This window comes from Drosophila melanogaster, chromosome 3L (genome assembly GCF_000001215.4).
Source record: "Drosophila melanogaster chromosome 3L".
Lineage (NCBI taxonomy): Eukaryota > Metazoa > Arthropoda > Insecta > Diptera > Drosophilidae > Drosophila > Drosophila melanogaster.
In genome coordinates, this window is record NT_037436.4 from 4,800,953 (window position 1) to 4,825,732 (window position 24,780).

Genomic DNA, 24,780 nt, shown 5'->3' on the forward strand with positions numbered 1-24,780 from the left:
GGCGCCAAATCTTCAGGCAGTGGTTGAAATGAAAACTGAATGGGAATGACTTCATGCTCTACTACAAACACAAATTCACCACGAACGAAATTTCACATAGGCGATTCAGAAACCTTTTACTTTACTTAATATTAATGCAAGTTTACATAGAGCTTTCTAACAGCTACGTAATTGTTTTATTTGTTTTTTGAGCAATATAAGCAATATTCTACATTAACTTTTATTTCCTAACGACATATTTACCAATGAAATAGCTTCTTTTTGAAGCTTCAGCATCCTTTTACTTGTTTTGTTTGAATTCAGAAATAATTTGATCATTAGTGAGGGTGAGAAAGGAACTGCATTATCCAAATTGAATTTTAAGTTTTAGTTTTTCCAACTTTTCCAAATTGACCTTCTGTTATCCGACGAAAACACTTAGGCGACAATTGGTCATTGACTAGGCAAAAGGATCTCGGGTCCTTTGGAATCCTTTAAAACGCCTCCATAGGCTTGATACGACATTCCGGCAAGACAAGACGCTAAGATGTTTGCTTAGCTGGCAGGAGACTTTAAACTTGAGGGAATTTGCATACATTAAGGGTGTTTTGTTATTTTGTTAGCAAAAGGCAATTCAAATCCTTTTACTTCCGCTTTAGGCAGCAACGACTACGGCAAAAGACAGATGCGACTGATAGCAGGATTCACATTCGCACCACCGCCCCCTTCGGTTTTCCTGAACCCCCGCTCCATTAGTTTTCCCATCCGTATTTAACGGTGACGCGTGCGTTGCGTATAAAGAAAAATATGATTACATATTGTTGTATTTTGAAAAGCCGGCGTAAAGGAGTGGAAAAGGGTTGACATTTTTTTTTCGAGGCTATGTCAAAAAGCGGAGCCAGCCACTCAGAGGCAATCAGCTTCGATTGCCCCGAAAGCACAGGAAATAATTTCATATGCCCCTAAGCTATATAGAAAGTAAGCTATGTAGAAATTGTAATTGCATAATTGCAAAAGACGAACGAATAATATTTTTCACGCTCAAAATTTTTCACATTTAATACAAGGAATTTTCCTCAGTGCAGACAACTGCCAAACAAATAGCCAACAACAAGAGCCGAAGCGACAACAAGGCCAACAATGGCGGCATTCAATTTTTAATATTTGCCTTGCAAATTTTGTATAAAATGCATTTGTTGTCTACAAGCCTCCAGGCCGCCATCCCCTGGAATTACCAGGCCCCCGCCCCTTAAAATTGGTGGGCGGAAGAAGACCGGAGACCGATGACTGGCGGAGGGCACACTATCGCCCAATAACACCCGGAACGGGGAAGCTCCAAAAGCTGGAAAACTGGCAACTGGCAACAGGAAGCAGCCAGCGCCGGGCCAAAGTGGGAAAGTGAATGGAGCACGGCAATGTCAACACATGGAAATTGCAAGGACAGCGGCAAAAAAAAAGAGGGAAAACAGGGAAAACCGAAAAGGAAAACGAATAGCAGCAGCCACAGTAACTATAAACTGGAATGATATTGCCAACGAACATACTAGAACGGCACTGAAAACAATTTACTCCTTTGAAATAAACCCATATAATTCCAAACTATCTTCGTATCTGGTGCAAAAGTATCTAAAACTCCATCGGGTTAAAGTACGCGAGATGCAGTGAAAGCTTTCTTGTTAATAAAATGTTGTTTTCAGTGCAGGCAAATGGCAAAAGCGCAGCTAGTGAACCCAGTAGGACCCAAGATAGCTCCTAGAACGAAGTTAGGCTGGGCCGGGCGGAAGCAATAAATTGGTTAGGTAAAAAGCTTGTCGCAAACGCAGACACCGGTAAAAAGCGGCACGCGAGGCCGAGACAGGCCCGTAATTTTTGCCCACCAAAAAGGCAGAGGAGGAGGAGGAGACGGAGTGAAATAGAGGTGCCCAAGGATGGTTTATTTCCCATGAGGTTGCAAATTAATACTAAATGTCTGCCATGCAAACACATAATTGACTTTAAATTTGTTTTGACAAGAAGAAGTGGAAAACTTTGCAACTTTGATGGGGGTGGGAGAAACTGCAAGTTTTGTTTCCGACTTAGAACCACCAAAAGGTTTATAATTGTTTTAAAATAGCCCAGAATTCCAGAACGTAAAAACATAATTTTAAATATTCTAAAATAATTTATTTCTATTTTCTGCTTATACGGATATAAGGTGTATAATTCTAATCCTATGTCTTCAAATTGTCCATAAAAGAACTAGTTATGAACCTTCTTGATGGACACGCTGGTTATATCGGCCTCCTTGAGCTCCTCATCTGTAGTGCCATTGTAGATGTGCTTCAGATACAGATTGAAGTAGTCTGTGTAGTTCATCGGTGTGGATATTTGATGCTTTCGAACTGGAAGCCGTGGCGAAAGGGACAACATGCTGGCCCACTGGCCGTCGCAGAGGTCATCATAACGCAGTAGTCCCACCTCGTGACCTCCCAAATCGCCAGGACCACGGCACATGGGCTGCTGTCCGTCCCAGAGTTTCAGCACAAACTCTCGTATCCACCTGGCCAAATATAGAGCTCGGCAATCGCAGTGCCAGGGATTCTTGTCCAGTTTGACGGCCACCAAATTTTTCAGGCCATGAAGAGCTCCATGCGGCAGAAACATCAGCTTGTTGGAGTCAATGCGGCTAATAAAAAATATTTGAGTTTAAATAAACGGAACCAAAGAAAATATTTCTATTAGAACTTACAGTTTTTCCAATTGTGAAAGCGGCTCGAAAGCGCGGGCATCGAAATTTTTAAGTATGTTATTGTTAAGCAACAAAATCTTTAGGTTATTTAACCCTTGGAAGTCATCGGCTTCCAAGGTGGTTAGGTTATTGGAAAATAGGGTCAAGCGTGTGAGGGCACTAACATTCAGGAATAGATCAGCTGGAATGCTGGACATGGAGTTCTGGCCCAAAAATAATTCATTTAGATTGTTCAGCTCCACAAAGGCATTGCCATCTATCTGTTTGAGCAAAGGGTTAGATAAAATGTAATTAAATTTTTTGGGTATGCCTACATGACTTATCCGATTCGTGGTCAAATCAAGGGTGACCAAATTGGCCAAATTATTGAATATGGTTCCCGACAGCGATGAGATGCGATTGTTATGCAGCGAAAGAGTTCGTAGACTCCTTAGTCCCGCAAAGAAGTCATCATCAATCTTAGCTAAAAAGGATAAAGGATAAAAAGCATATGTTTCCAGATCCCTTTAAACGTAAATCGTTTCTTACCTATTTGATTCCATCCAAAGTCCAGGGTCTTCAGCTTGGTCAGATATCTAATGCTGCCCGAACTAAGCTCGCTGATTTTGTTTCTAGACATATCCAGCTCCTCTAGCATCAGCTGATCTCGCAGGAGGTTGGGTGGAAAGTTCTGAATCTGATTGTCGCACATATTAATCACGGTGAGCCTTTGGGCATGGTAAAATATTGATTCGGGCAGCATTCCTATCTCGTTTTTACTCAGATCCAGAATATTCAGGTTTCGTAGCTTCCAGAAGGTACGATGATCAATATCCTCCAGTTGATTGTTTTGAATGCGCAAAACCAAGAGACTATCCAGATCCTGAAACAAATCGAAGGGCAGAAAATCCAAAACATTGTGCGATATATCCAACTCTTTAAGCACGGTTAGTCCTCGAAAGGTATCCTTGTGCAGGGTGGAAAGGATGTTCCGCGAAAGATCTCTAAGAGATTATTAGAAACTTATATACTTTTGTGTAACCAAGAGACTAGCAAACTCACATGTTGACCATATTCATGGGTATCACCTGAGTGACAGGCACTGATTTAAGATTGGTATTCCAGCAGGTGAAGCTCTTGGTGTCCGGATTGCAGCGACACACGCCTGAGGTGCAGTGATTCCACTCGATTTGGCTGCCAGTGGCCAAGTGCCAGACGGGCTGCTCCACGGATCGTAGTCGACTCTCGATCTGTCGCACCCGCTTCACCAGATCAAAGTTGGCCAAATGGGACATGGCATTAATCTCACCGCCATTGACATCTCCATCATTATGTCCATTCGCCTTGGACTTAGGTGGTTTTTTATCGTTCGCAGCGGACTGGGTTCCATTTGGCATTGAGTTGATAAGCATCAATAGCTGGGATACAATACCCAGTGATTCACATGCATTCAGACTGCAGTTTCTTGTGTCCGAGGAAATGAGAGGGAGCAGGTACCTCTGCCGGAACTCATCCAGACTCTGGATGGGCGGCTCCTTTGCCTGTGAAGGTCCTGTGATCACCTCGGCCGGATCCATCAGCAAGACTAAGCTGACTAGTTGCCATACTCCAAGCGACATGTCTTCAGCGTATTTCACACACGTTCTGAGAAGTCTACACTGATTTGCAGTCCCATTTATAGTCCGTCTGATTCCGATTTAATTCGTAATTCTAATAATTTACGAAAATTTGCATTTACTGCAATTACGCTTAAGTAGCTCACAGCGCCACATGGGACTGCAGCGCATCTTGTGGTCGCCCAGGCCTCACCAGATGGAACATCTCTGCTCTCCGGAATACAAAGGCCGGCTAGAAACCGAAAGTCTCAGTTTGGACGCGTTATGATCAACAAAGTGTCTAGTCGTCATGTCTGAACAATCAGCTGAAGAGCTCGGTTGGGGAACCCCCCAGAACGCGACTCGAATGCCTGGTAATTCGCAATTCTATTGCATCGTATAATCCATACATTTCCGTTTAAAACCCTGGTTAAGCAAAGTATATTGTGTGACGCTTAGTATTATTGTTTTGGGTTAAATAATTCTGAACAGATTCATGGGGTGCAGCAGAAATGTTACACAAAACAATCTAAAGCTAATGAAAAGTGTTCTCACTGTTAAAATTCGACCTTCATCCTTCGAACTCGCTTCTTGTACCATTGAACCTTCGAAATCACTAAATTAGATGGCACTAAGACCTAGATGGCACATTAACAGGGGGAAATTATAGAGAACTTTTCTAAAGTTTCTGCAGAACAAAGTTTTTTCCGAAACTGGAATACAAAGAGTAGTTTTTGAGCCGTGCTCGTAGATGGCGCCACATAATGGTTTGGGAATTTGCTTAGAATGTCTGTCAAAATTTTAGTTGCATCAAAAGTTGTCCTTATACCATTCCTGCATAGGAGTAGCTATTTATACTTCACTTAATAAGCTTAACATTTTTCTATTAACTATAATATTTTTTGTGAACTACATTTACAGTATTTATAGTATGAGACTAAAAGCTCTTCCTGGACTGACACCTATCAAAAGCCAGCTCGATGGGTTTTACGCACAGCCTTTCCGCCACTTCTTTGTACTTGGTCAAAAGACTATTCGGATAGGCTAAAGCCCGCAAATCTTCCACGTAGTTCATGTGCATCCTCTCCAGTTCGCCAGGTAGCCGGATGGGCTCTGAATCGTCCGCCGGCTGGCTATTCTGGATGCGACCACAAAAGTCATCGAAACGTTCCATAAAGTTGGGCAAGAAAAATTCTGGATCGAGAGCAATAAATACTTGACCCAAGTTCGATGGTTGGTTCTGGTCCATGGTTATATGAGTGGCATATTGGGCACCAGAGAGCACTCCACATAGAATATCTATCACGGCTGACAGGCAATAGCCTTTGTGACCACCAGCAGGAAATAGTAATGGTGTCCTTAAGGCCAAGCTGGGAAAACAGGTGGATAAGCCACCCTCGTTGGCCGCCCAGCCATGCGGTATATACTCATCGTTGGCCCAAGCCCATTCCACGGCTCCAATATCCTTCACGCTGGTCGCCATGTCTAGAACAAAATGGTACTCCTCACCCTTTACGCAGAAGGCAAAGCAGTTGGAGCCAATGCTGGCAGACTTTGAGTTGGGACCCATCATCGTTGGAGCCGAATTGGACATCACGATTCCGGCTAATCCCTTGCCGGCAGCGCGAAATGTAAACCAGCTGGCCATGCCAATGTCGTGAGATTGCTGGGCCACTACGAAACCGATGCCAGAGTCTTCAGCTTTCTTCACCGCCAAATCCATACAAAAGTTTCCCACAAACACACCCAAGGCGGAATTGCCATTTACATGGGCGGTGGACACCGTTTCACTGATTATTGAAGGCTCTGCGCCCACCTTGGCATGCCCGCTCTGCAGATCACTGAGATAGTAATCCAGGCGATTCAGCCCGCTTCCGTAGTTTCCTCGATAGTCCGCCACAACCAGGAACTCGCTGATGCAGCGCACCTTGGAGGGGGAAACTCCAACCCGTAGCAGGCAGTCCTGGATAAAGCGGCGGGCCTCATCCACCAGAACCAAGGACGTGTCGCCCCGCTGCTGCGTAGAGGCGGCATGCATGTGATAGCCACGAAGGCAGCTTCCCAGCCACAGTGCTGGCCGGAGGAGCGCCAACATTGTGTACAGCTGATTTTCATCCAATAGAACGGTGTAGCTGGGGTTGCTATGAGTATATATATTTAGTAAGCTTTATCGGAAATGGGGAACAGATTTAAAAATTACTTTCACAAAATCATGCTATCCACAGAAATTGAAATATTTTTAAAATAAACTCTACAAGTTTAAAGTATTTCATTTTAAATCTTGAAATTACATTTTGTAAAATTCTAATGTTTTTTGAATGAAAAGAGTACGAATATAGCTTTAGATTAAACTTTTAGATACCTTAGGTAAAGGCTTTGAAGGAATAATTTGGACTAAAATATGGGATATAATGGATATCTTGTGCTTAACACTTAGTTCAAGGCCGTGGAGGTCAAAACTGCCACGCCTCTTTCGTAGAAGCTATGCGATTCCTGCCCAGCCGCAACGGCCAAGTCAACAGTGAAGAGTAGTTCTGTACGCGTGGAGTTCAAGTAAACCGGCAATGTCAACTTGCTGATGCGTGGCTCCGAGGAAATCCTATTAAAAAGTAAAGCATTAGTAAAGAATTATGCAGTTAACTATAAGAGTGGACTTACTTTATCCACTTGAGAATGGTGACAGGTAGATCCATCATGATAGTGGAAGCCAGGAGCAATTCATTGTTCTTGCACTGGGCGCCCTGTAATTTGAGTCCAGTGACCCCGAAGCAACAATCCTTTTGATCGTTCTTTAGCCCAGCATCCGTAATTGTCACATCCAGGGCGAGCTCCTCTAGCGACCAACTATTCGCCTGGGCAACACACTGCCTGGTGGCCGTGATGTAGGCCTCCGGATTGAGCAAACCACCGAGCCAGACGGGGAAGCCCTGCAGCTCCTTGGCGCCAGCCTGCGAAACAAGTTGCGACACCTTCTGCAGTTGCTGGACACGGTTGCTGAAGTCCGTGATCCATTGGATCACTGTGCATCCTGCAGGAACTGTATACCGCTTCCAACCCTTCGGAATTATTCCGCGAACTAGCTCCGACAACATGGAACGATGGTGGTTGGTTTGTTTCTTCTCGCCCTGGCAAATTAGAACCACATCCTGCAGGTCCAGTATCACTGTTTGCAACAGACGCGAACCACTTGTCACCTCGCGCTCGAAGTATCGGTACAACGGATCCTTGATGTTCTCCACAGTACGCTTGAGCACTTGCAGATTCTTCGGGAGCAGTTCCAACCAGGCAGTAGCTGAGTTGTGAAGTGTCTTCATCCATGATGGACGTCCATCCTCGCCGCGACCCACTGCAGATTGCTCCGATTGATCCTCCACGCTGTAAGCCAACTCATCGTCGTCCTCCAGCTGCTGCATCTTGAGCAGCTTACTGACCAAATCAGTACCACGGGTGGTAAGCAACACCTTCTCCGCATTGTTCGGTAATCCAAGCCACGACGGAGTCTGGCGGTCAGTCAAGTTCTCAATCCATTTCAAGAAATGATCGCGACGGGTGCCATCGGGCATGGTAATGTGACGGAGTCCTCCGGAGGCGCCATCAACGTTAGCCACCAGGGCAAAGTCCGCCTCAAAGCTGCGTGCGGTGAAGAGCTTCTTCAAGAAGGAAGTCAAAAGGCGCTGATCGAAATCGTTATCGATCTTTCCTCCGTAAATGGACTGCGAGAGCAGGGTGACCAGGGCATCCCATGGAACCTTCTCTGGTGGCAGATTGGTGCGGCCCATGGCCGTGGTGTCGATCCAGGTGTCCAATGTGTCGCAAGCCACGCGCAGATCCGATTCGTTAAACTCGTACTTCTTGGCCCAGCCAAGAGGCACATATCGGAGTCGCTCCTGGACGATGGCGTGGAACCAGGCCAGCAGGAAGTAAAGCCGAGCTCTTTCACTTGGAGTCTTCATCATGCGTGCCGCCGGTACCGTAGAGAAGGTGCGCAGCAGATTAGCTCTGATGCCTGGTGGTGGCTCGAACACAAAGATGCGGCCAGCACGCAGTAGGTTAACCGGCACCTTTGGATTAATCTCCATCGTGAGGAACAGCCGGAAGCCGGAATGAGGCTGCAGGGAGTGCATCTTCTTCTCCAGCTGCACAAGCCATTGGGGAGCTAAGTGGACGTTCTTCAAGAGCACCCAGCGACCAGTCTTGCAGGCCATGTTAATAGCTCGCTCAGCTTGATTGAATCCTTCGGCTGAACCGATAGCAATGCTGGAAATTTGTTTATTTTGCTCCGCTGCCAAGTCATCCACTCGCCCGGATGCATCGAAACCGGGCACCGAGCACAGCAGCGCAGGAGTGTTGCAGTTCAACTGCTTGTCCACCACAGAAGTGAAGTCCAATTCCTGCTCGGCGTTGGGCATAAAGTCTTCTCCGAGCACAGTGTTGACCACATTGTGAGCGGCGGCGATAACGCGATCCGGTCGGAAGGCCTGGATAAGCAGCAGCTGGTGAACGGAGCTGGCAATAGGACTGAGAGCCTTGGATTCGTCCCACAGCTGGGGTACAACCTGTTCAGGCGAGCTCTGCTGCAACCAGGCACCCAGTTCGGGAATGGATCGTACCTTCTCGAGAAGCTTTCGGAAGATGGGAAGACGAAGGGCCAGCCGGTTGACACTCTCAATCTGCTCGGCAGAAAGTCCTTCTACGGGCGTGGGATTTGCTAGCAGACCCTCGCGGCTTCGCAGGAAGAAGTTGAACTCGGCATCCAAATTAGACTCCGAGGTGCCCTTAAGGTGTATCTTGCACATAAGCAGGGCAAATGTCAAGCGATCGATATGGATCATTCCTCGGGCTACTCGCTCATAGCACACCTGGAAGAGGTCCCTGGTGACTATGCCCAGACGCTCCGAGTGATCGGTTCTTCCTTCCAGCTTGGGGTTATTATACAGCACCGTGGAGAAGATATCGAGGAACATCTTTAGCGAGTACTGGTAGAGGAAGTGCACCTGGTTCAGACTGTCCATGGTGAAGTAGATGTTGCTGCACGCCACAGAAAGTGGGAGATACTGCTGGGAGACAGTCTCGATTTCGGCTATAACCTTGTCTGTTTCGTCCACCTTCTGATTAATATCATAGGCCTCCTTCTTAAGCGTCTCCAGTGTTGTGATAACCGAATCATCGTCAAGGATCTTGCCCTTTGCGTCGTTGAGCGCCTGCAACAGACTCTTTTCCAACTGGCGCAAGCGCAGACGGAATTCGCCCTGCAGCTTCAACAAATCTGAGCGCTTCTCGTCAATATCCGGACGTTCAGCCTTTAGCACCTGGTTGAGGCACTGCGACTGCAGAGAGCTACGAGTGACCGTAAAGTTAACGAATGTTACCCTAGAGCAAATGTCGGGCGGGAATTCGACAGTGGGATCGCGAGTAGACAGGAAGATGACAAAGGACGGCGACAAATCGATGTCCTGGTCGCCCAGGGTAATCAACACACGTCCACCAGTACGACGCAACTCGCGGTTCAACACCGGGTTAAGAATAGGATCATAGTTCTCCACATCCTGGACCAGCAATGGATTACCGAAACGTAGTGCGGACTCCAAATTCTTGCGGAACGAATCATCCAAGAACGAGGTCTTCGTGATCTTCTTACCTGCATATTCATTGAGCAGGAAAGTGGTGGCCTGACCCGAAGGATCAATGATCAGCGGATAGCGGTTGAAGCGCTTCAACATAATGGCGTTCTCGGTGCACAAGTCATCCGTGGGCAGGGCATTTGCTTGCCAGCGGAGTCGCTCATCGGGATTGGAAAGATATTCAGTGCGGGCGATATCCGCGCGGTACTGAATGCTGGCCGCCTGCAGATGCTGTGACCAGGTTGTGAACAAGTTCAAACGGTAATGCTGATCGAAGTAACCACCATAGGCGATAAAGGCAGCGGAAAGCAACACGTCGCCAATAATGGTGGACATCTGCGACTTGAAAGTCTCGCTAGTGGACTCCCAGCGCTCGCGTTCGATGTTCAAACTCTTCAGCAGTGCAATGGAGCGATCCACCTTCGCTTGGACATTCTCCAGATCCGTTTTGATTGCTTGAGCCTGGGAAATAAGCTGGGCATACTCCTCCTTGTAGGCAGCAATACTGCGCTCCAGTTGCTCAACCAAGTCCTTGGTTTCCTTGGCACTGGCCAGATTCACATCGGCCTGCTCTTCCAGGGAACGCAGCTCTTCGCGAAGAGGCTCCACACGCTTCAACATATCAGCGTACTCGATCTGGATTTGGGCAAAGTAGCAGTTTAGGAACTATTCACGATCAATTCGATATAAATCTTACCTGAGCAATGGCCCATTTGACCATAGGACCACACGCCATACTGGCGCGATTAACCTTCTCGAAGTTATAGTCCGGATTGCTCAGATATTTGGACTTCATCTTCTCTCGAACATCATCGCTGTTTTTTGATACAATCATTATATTAGTAATCAATCAAACCTCTAGTTCAGTATGTTATTTGAATGAATTAAGCAAGCAAAGCAGTTGGATTACTATGAAACAGCGATAAATTTGACCAAAACCATTGAATTGAACATAAGTTAGAGCCAATTACCAAAGTTAGAGTTAAGTTCAGGTATGTTATTAGAAAGTTTTTATATTTACAAACCATAAGGCAGCTCGCTTGAACAATTCACACTAAAACTACAAAAAGGAGTAACGAAATCAACTCAAATAAAAACCAATTCTACACTCGAAACTATAGAATAACATCAAAAACATTAACAAAAACAGGAATTAAAGTCGAGAACAAATGGGTGTTGGTAATAATTTGAATCATGCTTACGTTATGTTCTCTGTACCGAAGTTAGATACAATTGAATTTATGAAATTTTCGCGCATAATCACGGCACGAATCGATTTCCAATCGGTCGCATTTTCGCCCAGCAGCAGACAGATCGATTCAAGAGCCAATTTGACCACCGATGGCGGATTAGCCATGGTTCGCACCTCAACGAGCTGTTGCTTGCGGATTGACTTGACCGCTGCACATCGTCGATTAGTTGATTGATTGATCGGTTGTTGGGTTAACATGAAGGATCAGAATTAATATACGGTTTGAGCACAACGGTTTGCACTTATCTATTGTTATAAGATTAGGCTAGATTACCATCTAAAGTTAATGACTAAAGACCGACATCATCCCTTACACCTGGATTTAGAACAGGGTTGCGCCTCATTAAAGATTTAATGTACTAATTTAATAAGGTCCCTAGTACAGCATCATGCTAATTGGGTACATTTATCTCTGTAAGAATACAAAGCATTCGGCGAACCGAATGTAACTAATCCTAAGCTAAAATCCACTTTAGTACAATACACATCATATTATATCGTAGTTTATCCAAGTATATAGGATATCATAAAGTAGTTAGGGGTTATGGTAAGTTGGCCAGTGCACTGCGTATGCTTTGGTGTTTGCTTGTATGCTTGTATATGTATATATAGAGTATATATTGTAGTTATGGGTGGTTCGAATGGAGATTATATTCAAATGATAAGGATCGACAGACCCATCGAATGCGTTTTAGACAATAGACAACGCATTGCGCGTTCGCTGGTTAGGATTCGATGGATGAAGTGCTGTATGATATCGTGATGGCAGAGAAAAAGAATTGCGTACGTGATCTTGTCAGTCTCCAAGTTAACGATCGAGGAGATGAAGCTGTCTTTAACGAGGATGCCCCTAATGGCCTTCCAGTCGGTGGCACTCTCGTTGAGCAGCTCGCAGACCGACTCCAGGGCCAGCTTGACCACGGCCGGTGGATTGGCCATCGACCGCACCTCGGCCAGGTGTTTCTTTTTAATCGAGCTAACGGCTGTCGGAGGTGGAATGTGGATATTGCGATCGTGAGTTGAGAAAGGATTGTTCGGTGGGGTTTAAAATTAAACACAAATAAATCAAAGTAGATTACATTGATATAAATGTTTTGATAGCCCAGACCCCCCACTAATTTTCTACTATTTTCATAGTTAGGTAAAAAGAGATATAACTTATTCTTAGATAAACTAACTTAAGTGCCCGCCCTGCAATTGATTGTCGCCCGATGGACTTACCTGCTTGCGCATCAATGACAGCCGGTTCCACCTGGGCCAAATCGGCCATAACGTATTTGCGTTTCTCTTCGATCTTGACGGTTTGGTCAGCCAAGCGTATTTGAATTTCCTGCGACTGAATCTTCTTCTTCTCGGCCTCCTGCTGATCCTGGAACATCTGCTTGAGCTTGGCGTTGGCAGCCTCGTTCTTGGCCTGCAACTCCTGCTTCTTCACAGCCAGCGACTTTTGCATCTCCTCGACCTGCTCAACAGTTTCGGCGATCTTGTTGAGACCCACATTCAGATGTAGCTGCTGTTCTTCAAGATCGCTGCGCTTCTCATTGTACAACTTGACAAAGTGGTGAATAAAGTCCAGATAGTGACGTGGAGTCACCGCCATGGTGCGACCGCCGCGCTTGGCCAGACGAGCGTTGGCCTGGTGGAGTGTCTGGTGGACATACACGCACGAGTTGATGACCGCATCGCGATGTGTTGGATTGGCTGGCACCAGTGGACAAACGGATGGGAAGAAGTCCGGCGCATGCCAGTTGGGTTTCTCCAAGTCCACACGAGTGGTGAACTCCTTGCCCACCTGGAAAAGAGCCGAGTCCGACCAGTCGCCAAACCAATTTAAGACACAACGATTGAATAGAGCTGGCGAAGTGGCAGCACGATCCTTGAGTCCATCGGTGGAAGGATTCATGGTGAAGACCACGTGCAGATTGCGCATCACCTGCTGGGTGAACCACTTGTACAGCTCGTCACTGGAGTCCAACATAAGACCCTCGCGCTGGGCACCCTCCTTGCACTGAGTCATCAGAGTGGTGTACTCGTCACCCTCGAACAATCCAGGCACCTCTCCGTTGGCCAACAGTGTATTCATACGCTCCAGGAAACCAGAGTCCAAAACGTTCGACTCATCCAAAATGAAAGCAATCTTTTCGTCTTTGCAGCCAGAGCGGCGCAGCACGCAACGCAAATCCTCGTCAAAGTCCTCGCTGGTGTACTTGTTGTGCACCTTGATCTGGAATATGGACAAGCCATTCATCCAGGCCACAAAGCGCGAGAGCGTAGTCTTTCCTGCTCCCGACACTCCAATCAGCAGCAAGTGACCTTGTGGCTGGCGGAAGATACGATCAATACGCAGCACGTGGTCAAGAACTTCGTCGAACAGTACGAGTGGCACATCGAGCTCTTCCTCGTAGAAGACCTTAAGTCGGGCATGGACATATTCACGCAGCTCCTCGCGATTCACCGGCATGTAATCCTTGCTTAGCCAGTTGCTGTAAAGGATCGGACGCTGCAATGCCTCTTCTTGGTTGATTCCAGGGAAGTGCTTCTGGCCCACCAAATCGATATTCTCATTTGTCCATCGGCGCTCCGAATCGTCCACCAGTCGATCCTGGAACAGGCGCAGAGCTTCATGGGCCCAGAGTCGCACCAAACCTTCAACGGGAAGGGAATCCAACGGGCGGATAGCCTCGCAGATACCACGCACCCAACGAGTCATCTCACGTGGCGAATAGACATAATGCGGCTGCATATCCTGCGTAAAGCGATCCTGTGATGCCAGATAGAACTCAACCATGGCGTTGGTCAAAGGCTCTGCATAACCACGAAGAGCGGGCATCAATCTTAGCATGGCACGCGAGAATGTGCCGTAGATCTGCTTCAGAGATGTCTCTCCAGGATAATCCACGTAGATAATAGGCACATGTCTCAAGAACCGATGCGAAAGCGGCTTACGGCCGGGATCAGTGGGTGGATTACAAGCACCCACAAACTGAATGCGTTCCAGGGAAACCCAAGCCTGATCGCTGGCCCTATAGAAGCCCTTGTGTTCCACCAGTTGACGCAGGAACGAGATTACACGCTGCGTGCCATAGCTGTCCATGTCTGGCAAATTGATTTCATCGCAGAACAGCACCAACCACTTTCCAATCTGCACTGGGGAAAGCACAACTCCGTTTGGTGTCTTGCGGTACTCGCAGTAGTGATCAAACGTCTTAAGCAGCAACTCCGGCGTGGTAGCCGATGAGAAATTCAGGCCTACCACTTCCATATCGGGCAGAGCACGGAGGGCCGAGAACAGGGTCATAGTCTTACCAGAGCCAGGTGGGCCGCAGAGCACTAAAAAAAAAATTAAATTACTGCCTACCACTCACTTATAACTACAGTTAACTTACCCAATGGTTTGTGCTCAGCCAGCCATGTATACAGCAGCGACTCGTGACGAACGGTGTCCAATGTGGGCACAACAATGTCCGGAGACGCTACCTTGTGCGTTTCCACCTCGATGACTGGTACCTTGTTGCTCCACGGAACCCAGTCACCACTCATGTTGACCTCGTAGTCGATAATTGGAGCACCGGCTGCTCCCGGCAGTGGAACGGTAGTCACACTGCGCACGAAGTCTCCCAAATCAATGCGCACCTTCAACTTTGCATCGCCGGCAAATGACCAGAGAACAGAGTATACCAACGCCTTGGGAATGTAGTGCTCCAACTGATCAGCGGAACAGGGGAAATCTGGATGCTGAGCATTGAAAGTAAGAACATTTCTAGCGGCCTGGTTGAGCATGGAGAAGAGTGAGCTTAGGGCACGCAAACGTGTGAAGTCCATGATGTGCTCCTGGTCCATAGCGTACTCCAAGGTGCGGACCACAATGCCATCGGCTGAGAAGAATGGGAGCAGAAGCAAAGCAATATCCCGCTGCACCTGGAGGGATGGTGACACCTCCTCCTCCTTGTCCTTTGCCGGCTTAATGACGCCCACGAAATCTTCGTCTCCATCCTCCAAAGGAATGCTACGCAAACGGGACAGATAGTTCTCGAATATCATCTCGGTCGAGAGTACATCCTCAGAGAACCAGACCATGCCGCAACGGGAAACTGTAGCCAAAGTGGCGAACTTCAAGTCCTGCACCTCGAACATCACCCGCACGTTGGGAGGCAGAGAAAGACGCTCTCCATTAGGCAGAGTCAAGAGTTTGTTGTCATCCAGCACAGAGTTCAAGTTCTCTACCCACTCGGGATCAACATCACCGTCGAAGATGATCCATTGTCGCTTGTTGATCTCACCGCGCACATTGTCGATTATCTTGCGCAGAATGTGGGTGAACAAACCATCGGTCCATTCGCGGGTATTCGGGTCCAGGACACCATAAAGGGCCTCCTTGGAAATGGCCTTGGGATCGATAACATGAGCCACGCCCTCAACGCCCTCGAAGCGTTCCAGTGCCTTAAGAAGAGTCTTCCAAGCGGTGGACTTGCCGGATCCGGATGGACCGACCATCATAAGACCATGGTTTAGGTTGGAGATCTGGTACAGTTGCAGCACCTGGGAAAGGAACAAGATTGTCAGCACACATATGGATCACCCCCCCTCGAATTAGTTACTTTGTCCACCCATGTGGAGCCGAGTCCCTGAAGGTTAGTAAGCATGTTTAAAGCGAATGGTTATGAAGTGGATTATAAGAAAATCCATACCCAATTGGGTGCATCGATTTCGAATGAAAGGAAACCAGAAAGGTGGAAAGTAATCAATTTAGTGAATATAGAATTTAAGTTAGTTAATTAGATTTTAACAGTGAAAGTGATGTTGCTAAGCAAGTTAATGATTACTTTCAATCCCTTGGGTTCCTCATCAAATAAATCGATCCAATCATAAAACGCTCTTACCTTCTCCATCCAGGCAGCACCCTGCTCGTCACCCTCGCCGCAGACCAGGTAGTCCTCCTGGCACACCTTCCGGATCTCTTCCTTCAGACCCTTCATCTCTGCCCGAGTGTATCCCACATTGGGGAAAACATCACTCAGAAGCGAGAAGAGCAGTGGGATGTCCTCGGCCACCAGCTTGGGCACCATGGTTTCGCACACCGACTGGATTAGGATCTCCTGCTCGGGCAGGTTCTCCGCCACTGAAGCCTCGTCGATGTTTTCGTCGCCGCGTTGTTTCATCTGTTCCTTGATCTTCATGATGCGATCTCGCTTTACGTTTCCAGCGGAGATCAACACGGATTTCAAAGCACGCAGACCAAAGTCGTAGTGGCTCTGGTTGGACAGTTGCTCGTCACATAGCTTGAAGAAGGGCACGATTTTGCAGGCCAGTTTCTCGGCGGAGCGGAATCCTTGCGAGAACAACATCACCTCAGCAATAAGCTGACGATCTGGCGTGGTCATGGCCAGCGACCTAAAGAGTTTCTTCAAGTTATCCGGTAGATTGGAACGGCCGGCATAGCCAGGATTCATGGTAATAAAGATAGCCATGTCTGGTGAGACGCGCACTTGTTTGCCCACCAATTCCACAGTGATACTCTCCTTGTTGCTGTCCATCTCGTACTTCAGCGCCTCCTGAATGGTCTGGATTTGCTGTGAGCAAGCGGAGAGCATACGCTCCTCCAGTCGATTGAACTCGTCGAAGCAGCCCCATGCGCCCACCTGGCACAGACCGACAAAGATTCGGCCCATGGCCTGGAAATCGAAGGTCTCATCGCAATTGAATACGAGAACGAAACGTCCCAGTTGGTTACCCAATGCCTTGACGGATTCTGTTTTTCCAGTACCGGCAGGTCCAAACGGTGAGCCTCCAAGGCGTGATTCCAAAGCCTGTGTCATTGTCAAATAGCAGCGGTCCGTTAGAGGAGTCTGCACCAATCGATCTTGAACACCCAGATACTCAAAGCCATAGAAGAATCGTGCGTTAGCCATGTGAATGGTCAGTTGCTGCAGCACCTCCGTTTGACGTGGATCAAAGTAGAATCGCATCTCGCACAGCCATTGGAAGGACTTGGGCGAGGTAACTCCGTTGTTAAGGAGTCGTCGGGTCACCGTTCGCTTGTGCACAAACTCGTTTATAAGGTGCTCGAGCTTACGACGACGGAGAGGCGGCTGCTCCTGCAAGACCGAATCAGCCAAGACGTTGAGAGTGCTCTCTACGTTACCCAAAACGCGTTGCATCGGCTTAGATTGGTTGTTCTCAGAAGCCTGCTGAAGGGCGGACTCCACATCCTCGGACCACAGGATTTGTGCGGCCAGCACTACAATCTGGGCTTGGTACTTGTCACACCACTCCATGTAGGCCTGGGGGTCGATCTTTCCATCGCGGAACTGCTTGATATCCTGCACAGCCTGGGCCAAAAGTGAAGCCAGCGTGAATCGCATTTGCTTCTCCACCAGCGACAGCCACTCGTTGATCTTGGGATGCTCCACGGTGGAAACTGGGTTCATGAAGTGCACCTCCTCTCCTTCGCGCGATGAAATACCCAGAATAACGTTGTTTTCCTCGTTCAACAGAATGGCAGCTACACCAGCAAACATTTTCTTGAAATGCTTCTGCAGACGTGCAATATTTTTGCTGTTGCCAATTATCTCCAAAAGATCTTCATCTCCCACGAAGTAGAAGCGAGGGAATGAGGTTCTCTCGCGCTCCAGATACTCGCCCAGAGCCTTCTGGATCTTTCCAAGCAAATCGGCCAGGCGCTCCAAAGATCGCTGCACAGCAGGGATGTTCAGCACATCCATAACCTTGGGCGATTTGGTCACCTTCTTCATCAACCCAAGGAATTCGGAGCTGATGCTTTGGAAACGCGAAGTCTCCACCGGAAGGAGCGTCTTAATATCAGCGCTGCCCGAGAAGATTCCCTCCAAGTAGACCCAACGTCTTTGCACATCAATCCATACATCAAACAGGGCGTTAATTCTGTTGAGTTTCTCCTCCCAAGTCAAAGCCTCCTCCTCAAAGACCTTGTAATAGGGAGACAGCTTCATGGCGGCCACAGAGTTAATGTGCTCCTTCACCTTGTTGAACAGATCGTCCCAACCGCGGATGATGCGGCACTTGTTTTGGTAGTTGATCAAGTCCAGCTCGTAGTTCTGCCAGGACTCACGCACCTGCTTGAGGAACTCCTCCAAGGCCATTTCGCCCTGGGCCACTAGGATAATATCCTTGACGATACCCTCGTTTTTCTGTAGATTCACATCCCACACCTGGCCGAGGGACAAATCGGATAATACCCAATTAACGCGCAGCTGCTTGGTCAATTGCTTCCAATGGCGCTCCTTTAGAGCATCCGACTTTAGCTCCACAATCAGCATGTTCACCTTGATGTAGCTCTGGATCAACTTCTTCACGTACTCATACGATTCATACATACGAAGACGAGCTGGCAGCTCCTTGAGTTGAGCCATCATGGCCTCCAGTTGCTGACGCAACTTACGCGGCTGCACTGAAAGCCAGGGTTTCTCGCGTGTCTCATCAATCTGTGTCCAAACCTTGGATAACTCGCTCCAGACGCCGCGCAGATCTTGTAGCTCCTCGAGAGCCACGTTCATACGCTCAGCACTGTTGTTCGGAACGGCTGATTCTTGCAGCTCCAGTGCCTCCTTGGCCTTGACCACGTTGTCCCGCTCCTCCTTCAAACGCGAGTACTTGCTCTCAAAGATCTGCAGCTGTTGTAGGGCATCGTCTGGTCGAATCTTGCCGCCTGTTGGCTTGGTCTTCTCCCAATCGTTAAGGAAGTCCACCGTGCGTGTCTCCACAGCCTTATCCTCGGCCACAATCTTGGCCTGCAAACTGGCAACCTGTGTCTGTATGGCCGTGTCCTTGCGCTTGATAATCTCGTTAAAGGCAGACCACTCGCCTTCAATGTTGTCCACATGCAGCCAAGTGTTGGGGAACTGGAAACGCTGGCGCTCTAGAATGCGCTGAGCCTCCCTGAACACCTCCACCTGCTTGTCCCAAGCAATCATGTCCTTCTTCAGTGATTGGACGTAGGTAATGAAGCTCACGGCATCCGATGTACTGGCGGCCTCGATGCTCTGCATCTCCAGATCGGTACGCGACTTGGACACCTTGCTGTGGAAGCTTGTCATCTCGGTTCCCAGCAGCGTGCCAAACTTACCCAGTGCCTCCTTGTGCCAGGAATCGTATTTCAAAGTGACCTTAGCCTGCACCTTGGCGTAATCAATAATAATGGGACCATAGGCTCTGCGAGTATCAGACGTATCAAAGGTGGTGCGCGATTGCTTGATGTCATTCAAGCACTTGATCCACAAGTTCACATCCTCACCCAAGCGTCCATACAACATATCAGCCTGGAGATCCCACAAGCTCTGATAGCGCAGCCACTCATCCACGTAGTTGCGCACCTCGCTCACCTTTTGCTCGATAGCTCCATAGGCATTCTCCAAGATCTTTCCCTCGGGCAGCTTGGTCAACAGATTGCGGTACGTCTGAGAAACATGCTTTTCCAATCCCACCTGGTAGCGGGTGCTTTGCAGACGCACTTGGGAGGTGACGATCGCCTGCCAGGCGAAAAACTGCTGCATGATCTGGAAACGGGCTTCCTCAATGGATGGGTACAGATACATCTGCTGGTTGGTGATACGAATCTCATGCACAGCGTTCTGAATCTGCGGGTCTCCTCCCAGCTTGTGAGTGGGCTGAGCGGGCGCATCAGTGTCCATAGAGGTGTCAACCTCCTTCTTATTGCCGGTGAGAGCCTCCGTCCAGGCCTGAATACCCGCCTGCAGACGGAGGGCCAGCTTCTTCTCCACCTCTTCATCGAGTCGAGTAACCCAGACACTCAAGTTGGAGTACTGACGCAGCGAGAGATCGTCAACGGCATGCTGAATCTTCGAGAGAATCTCAACGAAGGTGGCTGCACTGTAGGGACAGGTTTCCAGCGAGCGCACATCCACATCAAGTTGCTCTTCAACAACCAGCAAATCGTCGACCTGTGACAATTACATAGGAAATCTTTCAGTTATCTGTACATATTTCCAGTAAGTTTATATAGGCTCACCTTCTCCTGGAACTGGGTGACACACTCCGACAGGCGGATCACGTACGGATCGAGCTTATATGACTCCCAGATGAGGCCGATGCCCTCGGAGACCAGGTTAAGTACATCTTTCCGCAGTCCAGCCACAAGGGGCACAATGCTAGCACGATCTTCGATCTATATTAAATTCAACCATGAATTAATTTAAGTTTACAAAACGACAAAAGCCAGATACTTTTTTGCATGCGGGAGTTGAACAAACTAAACTAAAAACTTAAATAGTGGTTGCAGATACGGATTACAGAATAATCAAACTTTGAGGGGACAAACGACACTACCTTGAATACAGAATTTTGTGCTAGACTCCTATTATTAAGCTGCATGAAAGAAAGGTTGTTGGTTGTTCGGTTGGTTTAGTTCAAGAGCGGATTTCGTGTCTAAGACTAAGGTGATCATCACTTATGGGCGTGTAAAGTGTTTTAAGTGTGGTAGATAGCAAAATTCAAGCTGCACGCCAGGAACAAAGCAATGCAAATGGACAGAGCAAGTGCTCCACCATGGTAACATCTTTTGAGGTGTGAAGTGGCAAGTGTGATTTTGTAAAGTGTAAGAGCTGGACAAAGGTGTACCAAGAAATGTAAGGCTGCTATTGGATAAATTATCAGGGATTACATTCTAGCACAGATACATTTTAATAAATGTGCTGTTTAAAAAAGCTAGCCAAGTAATCCCTTATAACTCGTCTCTGCACAGCCTTCAGTAACCGAATCTTACCTTTTCCAATGTACGCTCATAGGTGCGGACACTCTCAATCAATGATATAGCATAAGGATAAATCTGGTTCGCCTGATGCGCCTTGTTCACAATGGTCAGTGGAACTCTATAAAAGATTTAGTTTAGAAATAATTTACCATAAACCAGCATAACTCATACCTAAAGCCCAGATTCTTGATGTTGCGCACTTCCTTGGCCAAGGTGATGATCTCCGGTAAAAAGTTGACACGCAAACGCAGAACATTGCCACGTCCAATGCGGGAACGCGTTGACTCGATGGTAAAGATACGGCCAGTGCTGCCAAAGTTGCGCTCCTGCACCTTGCGGGCCCACTCATGGAACACATCCGAAATGGAAAGCTTGGCTCTGAAGCTATCACCGTCCGCCTTCAGCTTCTGGCCCTCGATATGGGTCTCCCAGCCCTTGCCCAACACATCCTCGACGCGCTTCAAGTACATCGTCAGTTGGTTGTCAATCTGACGGGCCCAAATGATGGAGCCGGCAACCGGCGGCAGATCTCGCACCGAAGACAAACGGCAGCTCTTGCTCTGCGGATACTGAACCTTAAACTTCTCATGCAAGGCCTCGATATCATCCTTGACGCGCTGAATCAGCTGCGTCTGGTACTCCCGGATAGCGCCACGGATGTGCGGACGCACGAAGAGCGCATTGAAACGCGAGAAAATGCGGAACATCTCGTTGGCGTTCTTGGCTGTTCCCAGCTGATCACGTAGATGAGCAGTTATGCGAGTCTCCACGCGATCTGTAGGTATAATAGTTTCATTAGTATACAAATAATAAGCCAACTATTAATTCCAATAATTACCAATCTTCTCCTCATAGCGCTTGACGGCGGCCTCCCAGGCCTCGGATCCCTCCTTGGTGATATCCAGACAGTCCACTTCCTTGACGTTCTCGTAGGCTAGGTTGACCTCCTCGATAGCGTTAGCATCGGCAGCGTCCAGACTGTAGGGCTGCTTGGTTTCCACGACGTTGCCGTCATCGCCAACAGCCGGCTTGGTGGGCCGCAGCACACGCAGAATGACGGTGCGCAGCTGTTCGTGCTGGCGTCGGAACTTGCGCATGTGCTCCATGCGAGTTTGCAGCTTCTTATGGGCCGGAGAAACACGCCACACCATCTTAAGATGCTCGTCGCGCTTCTTCTTCACAATGTCTCGGAGCAATCCCTGCAACTTGTCGTACTCATCATCCCAGCAGCTGAAAATCTCGAAGCACTGGTTCATGACGCGCTCGAATTCATCGAAAGGAATGTGCATTAGGCGTCGGGTGCCCAGCACCTTAAGCAGTTGCTGCGACAGATCCCGCGATATGGCCTCGATAAGCTTGAGGCACCGCTGGATTGGGTACTTGGTGTTGCGCACCTTGCGTAGATGAGCGAAGATCTGCTGCACAGCAGGTCGGATCTTCTCCAGCTCGGTAGCGGAAAGTAAATCATTAATAGGGAAATCCTTCATCAGAGGATTGTAGTCGGCTACTGTAGCTAGAGCCTGTTTTAGTCCGGTATCTGTATCAAAGGACACGGTGGCATGGAAACGTTTTCCATGCTTCAGGATATCCAAAGTTAAAGCCACCTCTGGCGACTCGCGCTTTTCCTGAATGCGATACAAGGCCCGCTCCAGATTGAGCCAGAAGGAAATTTCCTGAAAAATTATTTCAATGTTGGATATTTCTTCTTGTATGTCAATAGCTTATTTTTTCTCACCTGCAGTGCAGTTCCCGAGCCTGGATCGCGGTTCAGCTTGGTCACCTTCTTGATCTCAGCGATCCAGCGGTTAACACCATTCTGCAGCAGATTCAGGAAAGAAGAATCCTCCACCTTGTCGCCAAAATCGGCCACCTTGGCCTTGCGGTTCTCCTCCGCGCACTTCCGGATCACATTGTTGACGGTCTGGTGAGCCGTCAGCGTGATCTCCGGTATGTCGATGTTTTGCTGCAGATGCAGCAGTCCCATCTCCAGCTCGGCCAGCTTCTTCTCCACGGAGGGAGCCATTTTGTCACCATCGCGATCAGCACGACCCGACTCCTTGACGTACGACTTGAAGTAAGGCGCCAGGGACTTGCTGATGAAAGCGTGCAGCGTCTCGTAGGGAGATCCGTCCGAGAAGTTGATCAGCCGCAGCTGCGAATGGATCGACTTGTCCGCCTCCACGACCAGGCCGCGCTTGATGCAGGCCAAAGATGCCATCCGACTGTTGGTGAAGTGAACATCGTTGCTGATTTGGTAGGTTACCTGCTCCTTCTCGTCCTCGCCCTCCGCCGGCTGCTCAGAATCGTCCTCTGAAAATGAATAAGTTGGTTAACAATCGAATTTCATAATGGGCCCACCCAGTTAATACATTAAACGTATAATAAATATGGTAATAAAAAATGGTTTTTTTTATTAGCCAATTGAAATAAATCCGTTGACTTATTCGTCCATTATTGAACTTTCAAAGGAAAACTAATTCCCGTTGATTACGTTTATCATGTCTGGCTCCACATTTACCCCTCACCCACTTTCAGTGGCATTCTACTGCCCACCTGGCATTGGACTCAATGGCACGGCATTGGCATGATTTCATTATCAAGGTGTTGACCTACGGAAATTAAGCGTCCAAGGAAAAACCTTCGAAATTCGTGCGCTCAAGGCTGGACCTTGGCGATGTCATTGCTCCCGCGCTGTTGGCCCCGTTGCCAATGTCAATGTGCCGATGGCATTGCCTTCGGCCAATGTCAATGTCGCTCCCAAAGCTATTGAAGCGGCGGAAGGTGTGCGCAGCCTCCAAGGTCGTTTCCGTAAACAAACTGGTTGCTTGGCAGGTACCAGCTGTTTCCCGGCGAATTGCTTGTAAACAAGCAAAGCCGGCAAGCGGCAAAACAGCTGTTAGCACTTATCGCCCTGCCGCGACTTTCGACTCATAGTTATCGAAGTGAATCATATGTGCTGACGTCATGCGCAGAAACCCGTTTTTATACCCTCTAATGCAGTACACTGATTTTACAATGCAGTTGGTATTTACTAACATGAATTATTGCTATCCTTCTGATTTTACGATTAATTCTGAATGCACTTTTTAGCAATATCGTAATATAAAAAATAATCCTATTTTTGTAATTGAATTTAAATTTTAAAAACTGTATGAATTTGTGATGCTTGAAAATTTTTCATACAAGTTGCTAGTGACATGGTAAGGTATTCCAGCTTCGACTTCCAAGCCAAAAAATATTTCTTATTGGAATTCAAACATCTGCCAAATTGATTTTTAAAAAACTGGTTGCGTATTCAGCTAGCAAACCCATAAATGACTCAATGTAACCATATGGAACTAATATTTTGAACTTATAACAAAAAGATTGCCTGAAAAGCTTGCCAACTTTCTTATCTTCGCCAAAAAGACGCCATTTTGTGCAGGTACCATTTTTTCACCCTAGATTTGCCAACGGGACAGGAATTCTTATTTTACCTTTAATGCAATTGCGTTGGACGTAAAGCGCCTGCACCTGGGGATCCGAGAGGAACTTCCGGATGGTGTCCTGGTTGACGGGATCGTCCAGAGCATCGTTCAGCGATGCGGGAACCACATCGTCCTCCGGCAGCAAAATGGTCACCGCCTTCCGAAGATAATTGGCAAATGCATCATAGTTCGCAATGGACAGGTTCACGATTGGATCCACCGATGTATCGGGGTTCTCCAAGGAGTCACCCATGTCCCACAAAGGTTTTCGGTATTAAATACTCCTCAAAAGGTGTACAATTTAATTTTTCACAATGCCTCGCCCTGTGAAAAATTACGTGAGTTTTTTTTTTCGCAAAATGTAAACGGCCCTGCCACTCAGTTGAAAATCGAAAGCAAAAAAGCCAGTGCTAC

The 24,780-nt window shown here is 47.8% G+C and overlaps 3 protein-coding genes and 1 long non-coding RNA gene across 12 annotated transcripts; 1 reads left to right on the top strand and 3 right to left on the bottom strand.

Annotated features, from left to right (window-relative positions):
* The first annotated feature begins 956 nt into the window (after nucleotides 1–956).
* On the top strand, nucleotides 957–1,942 carry lncRNA:CR44528 (long non-coding RNA:CR44528). 2 transcript variants are annotated; one of them, NR_124787.1, is made up of 1 exon: nucleotides 957–1,942. It is a non-coding gene; the product is annotated as a long non-coding RNA:CR44528 (long non-coding RNA). The 2 variants fall into 2 exon arrangements; NR_124788.1 differs by having other exon boundaries at nucleotides 957–1,546.
* Nucleotides 1,943–2,124: 182 nt separating this feature from the next.
* CG7509 (uncharacterized protein) lies at nucleotides 2,125–4,322 on the bottom strand. Its single transcript, NM_139674.2, has 5 exons — nucleotides 3,749–4,322; nucleotides 3,236–3,690; nucleotides 3,022–3,170; nucleotides 2,708–2,967; nucleotides 2,125–2,644 (listed from the first exon to the last, which is right to left on the bottom strand). The coding sequence occupies exons 1-5, from the start codon at nucleotides 4,303–4,305 to the stop codon at nucleotides 2,218–2,220; spliced, it is 1,848 nt and encodes a 615-aa protein (NP_647931.1). The 5' UTR covers nucleotides 4,306–4,322; the 3' UTR covers nucleotides 2,125–2,217.
* A 778-nt stretch (nucleotides 4,323–5,100) lies between these two features.
* Nucleotides 5,101–6,454, bottom strand: CG18808 (uncharacterized protein). Its single transcript, NM_144411.2, has one exon. It carries the CDS (start codon nucleotides 6,374–6,376, stop codon nucleotides 5,219–5,221), a length of 1,158 nt encoding a protein of 385 aa, NP_652668.1. The 5' UTR covers nucleotides 6,377–6,454; the 3' UTR covers nucleotides 5,101–5,218.
* Dhc64C (Dynein heavy chain 64C) lies at nucleotides 6,416–24,735 on the bottom strand. Of its 8 annotated transcripts, none has more exons than NM_001274503.1 (15): nucleotides 24,376–24,735; nucleotides 22,635–23,209; nucleotides 21,738–22,572; nucleotides 21,071–21,674; nucleotides 20,912–21,017; nucleotides 20,476–20,514; nucleotides 20,159–20,314; nucleotides 16,035–20,090; nucleotides 15,753–15,779; nucleotides 14,541–15,693; nucleotides 12,376–14,484; nucleotides 11,105–11,303; nucleotides 10,600–10,717; nucleotides 6,940–10,538; nucleotides 6,416–6,880 (listed from the first exon to the last, which is right to left on the bottom strand). In NM_001274503.1, exons 1-15 carry the CDS (start codon nucleotides 24,617–24,619, stop codon nucleotides 6,715–6,717), a joined length of 13,986 nt encoding a protein of 4,661 aa, NP_001261432.1. In that variant the 5' UTR covers nucleotides 24,620–24,735; the 3' UTR covers nucleotides 6,416–6,714. The 8 variants fall into 8 exon arrangements, with proteins under 8 accessions (NP_001261432.1, NP_001261431.1, NP_001261430.1 ...); NM_001274502.1 differs by lacking the exon at nucleotides 11,105–11,303 and adding an exon at nucleotides 11,942–12,137; NM_001274501.1 differs by lacking the exon at nucleotides 20,476–20,514.
* Between the last annotated feature and the right edge of the window lie 45 nt (nucleotides 24,736–24,780).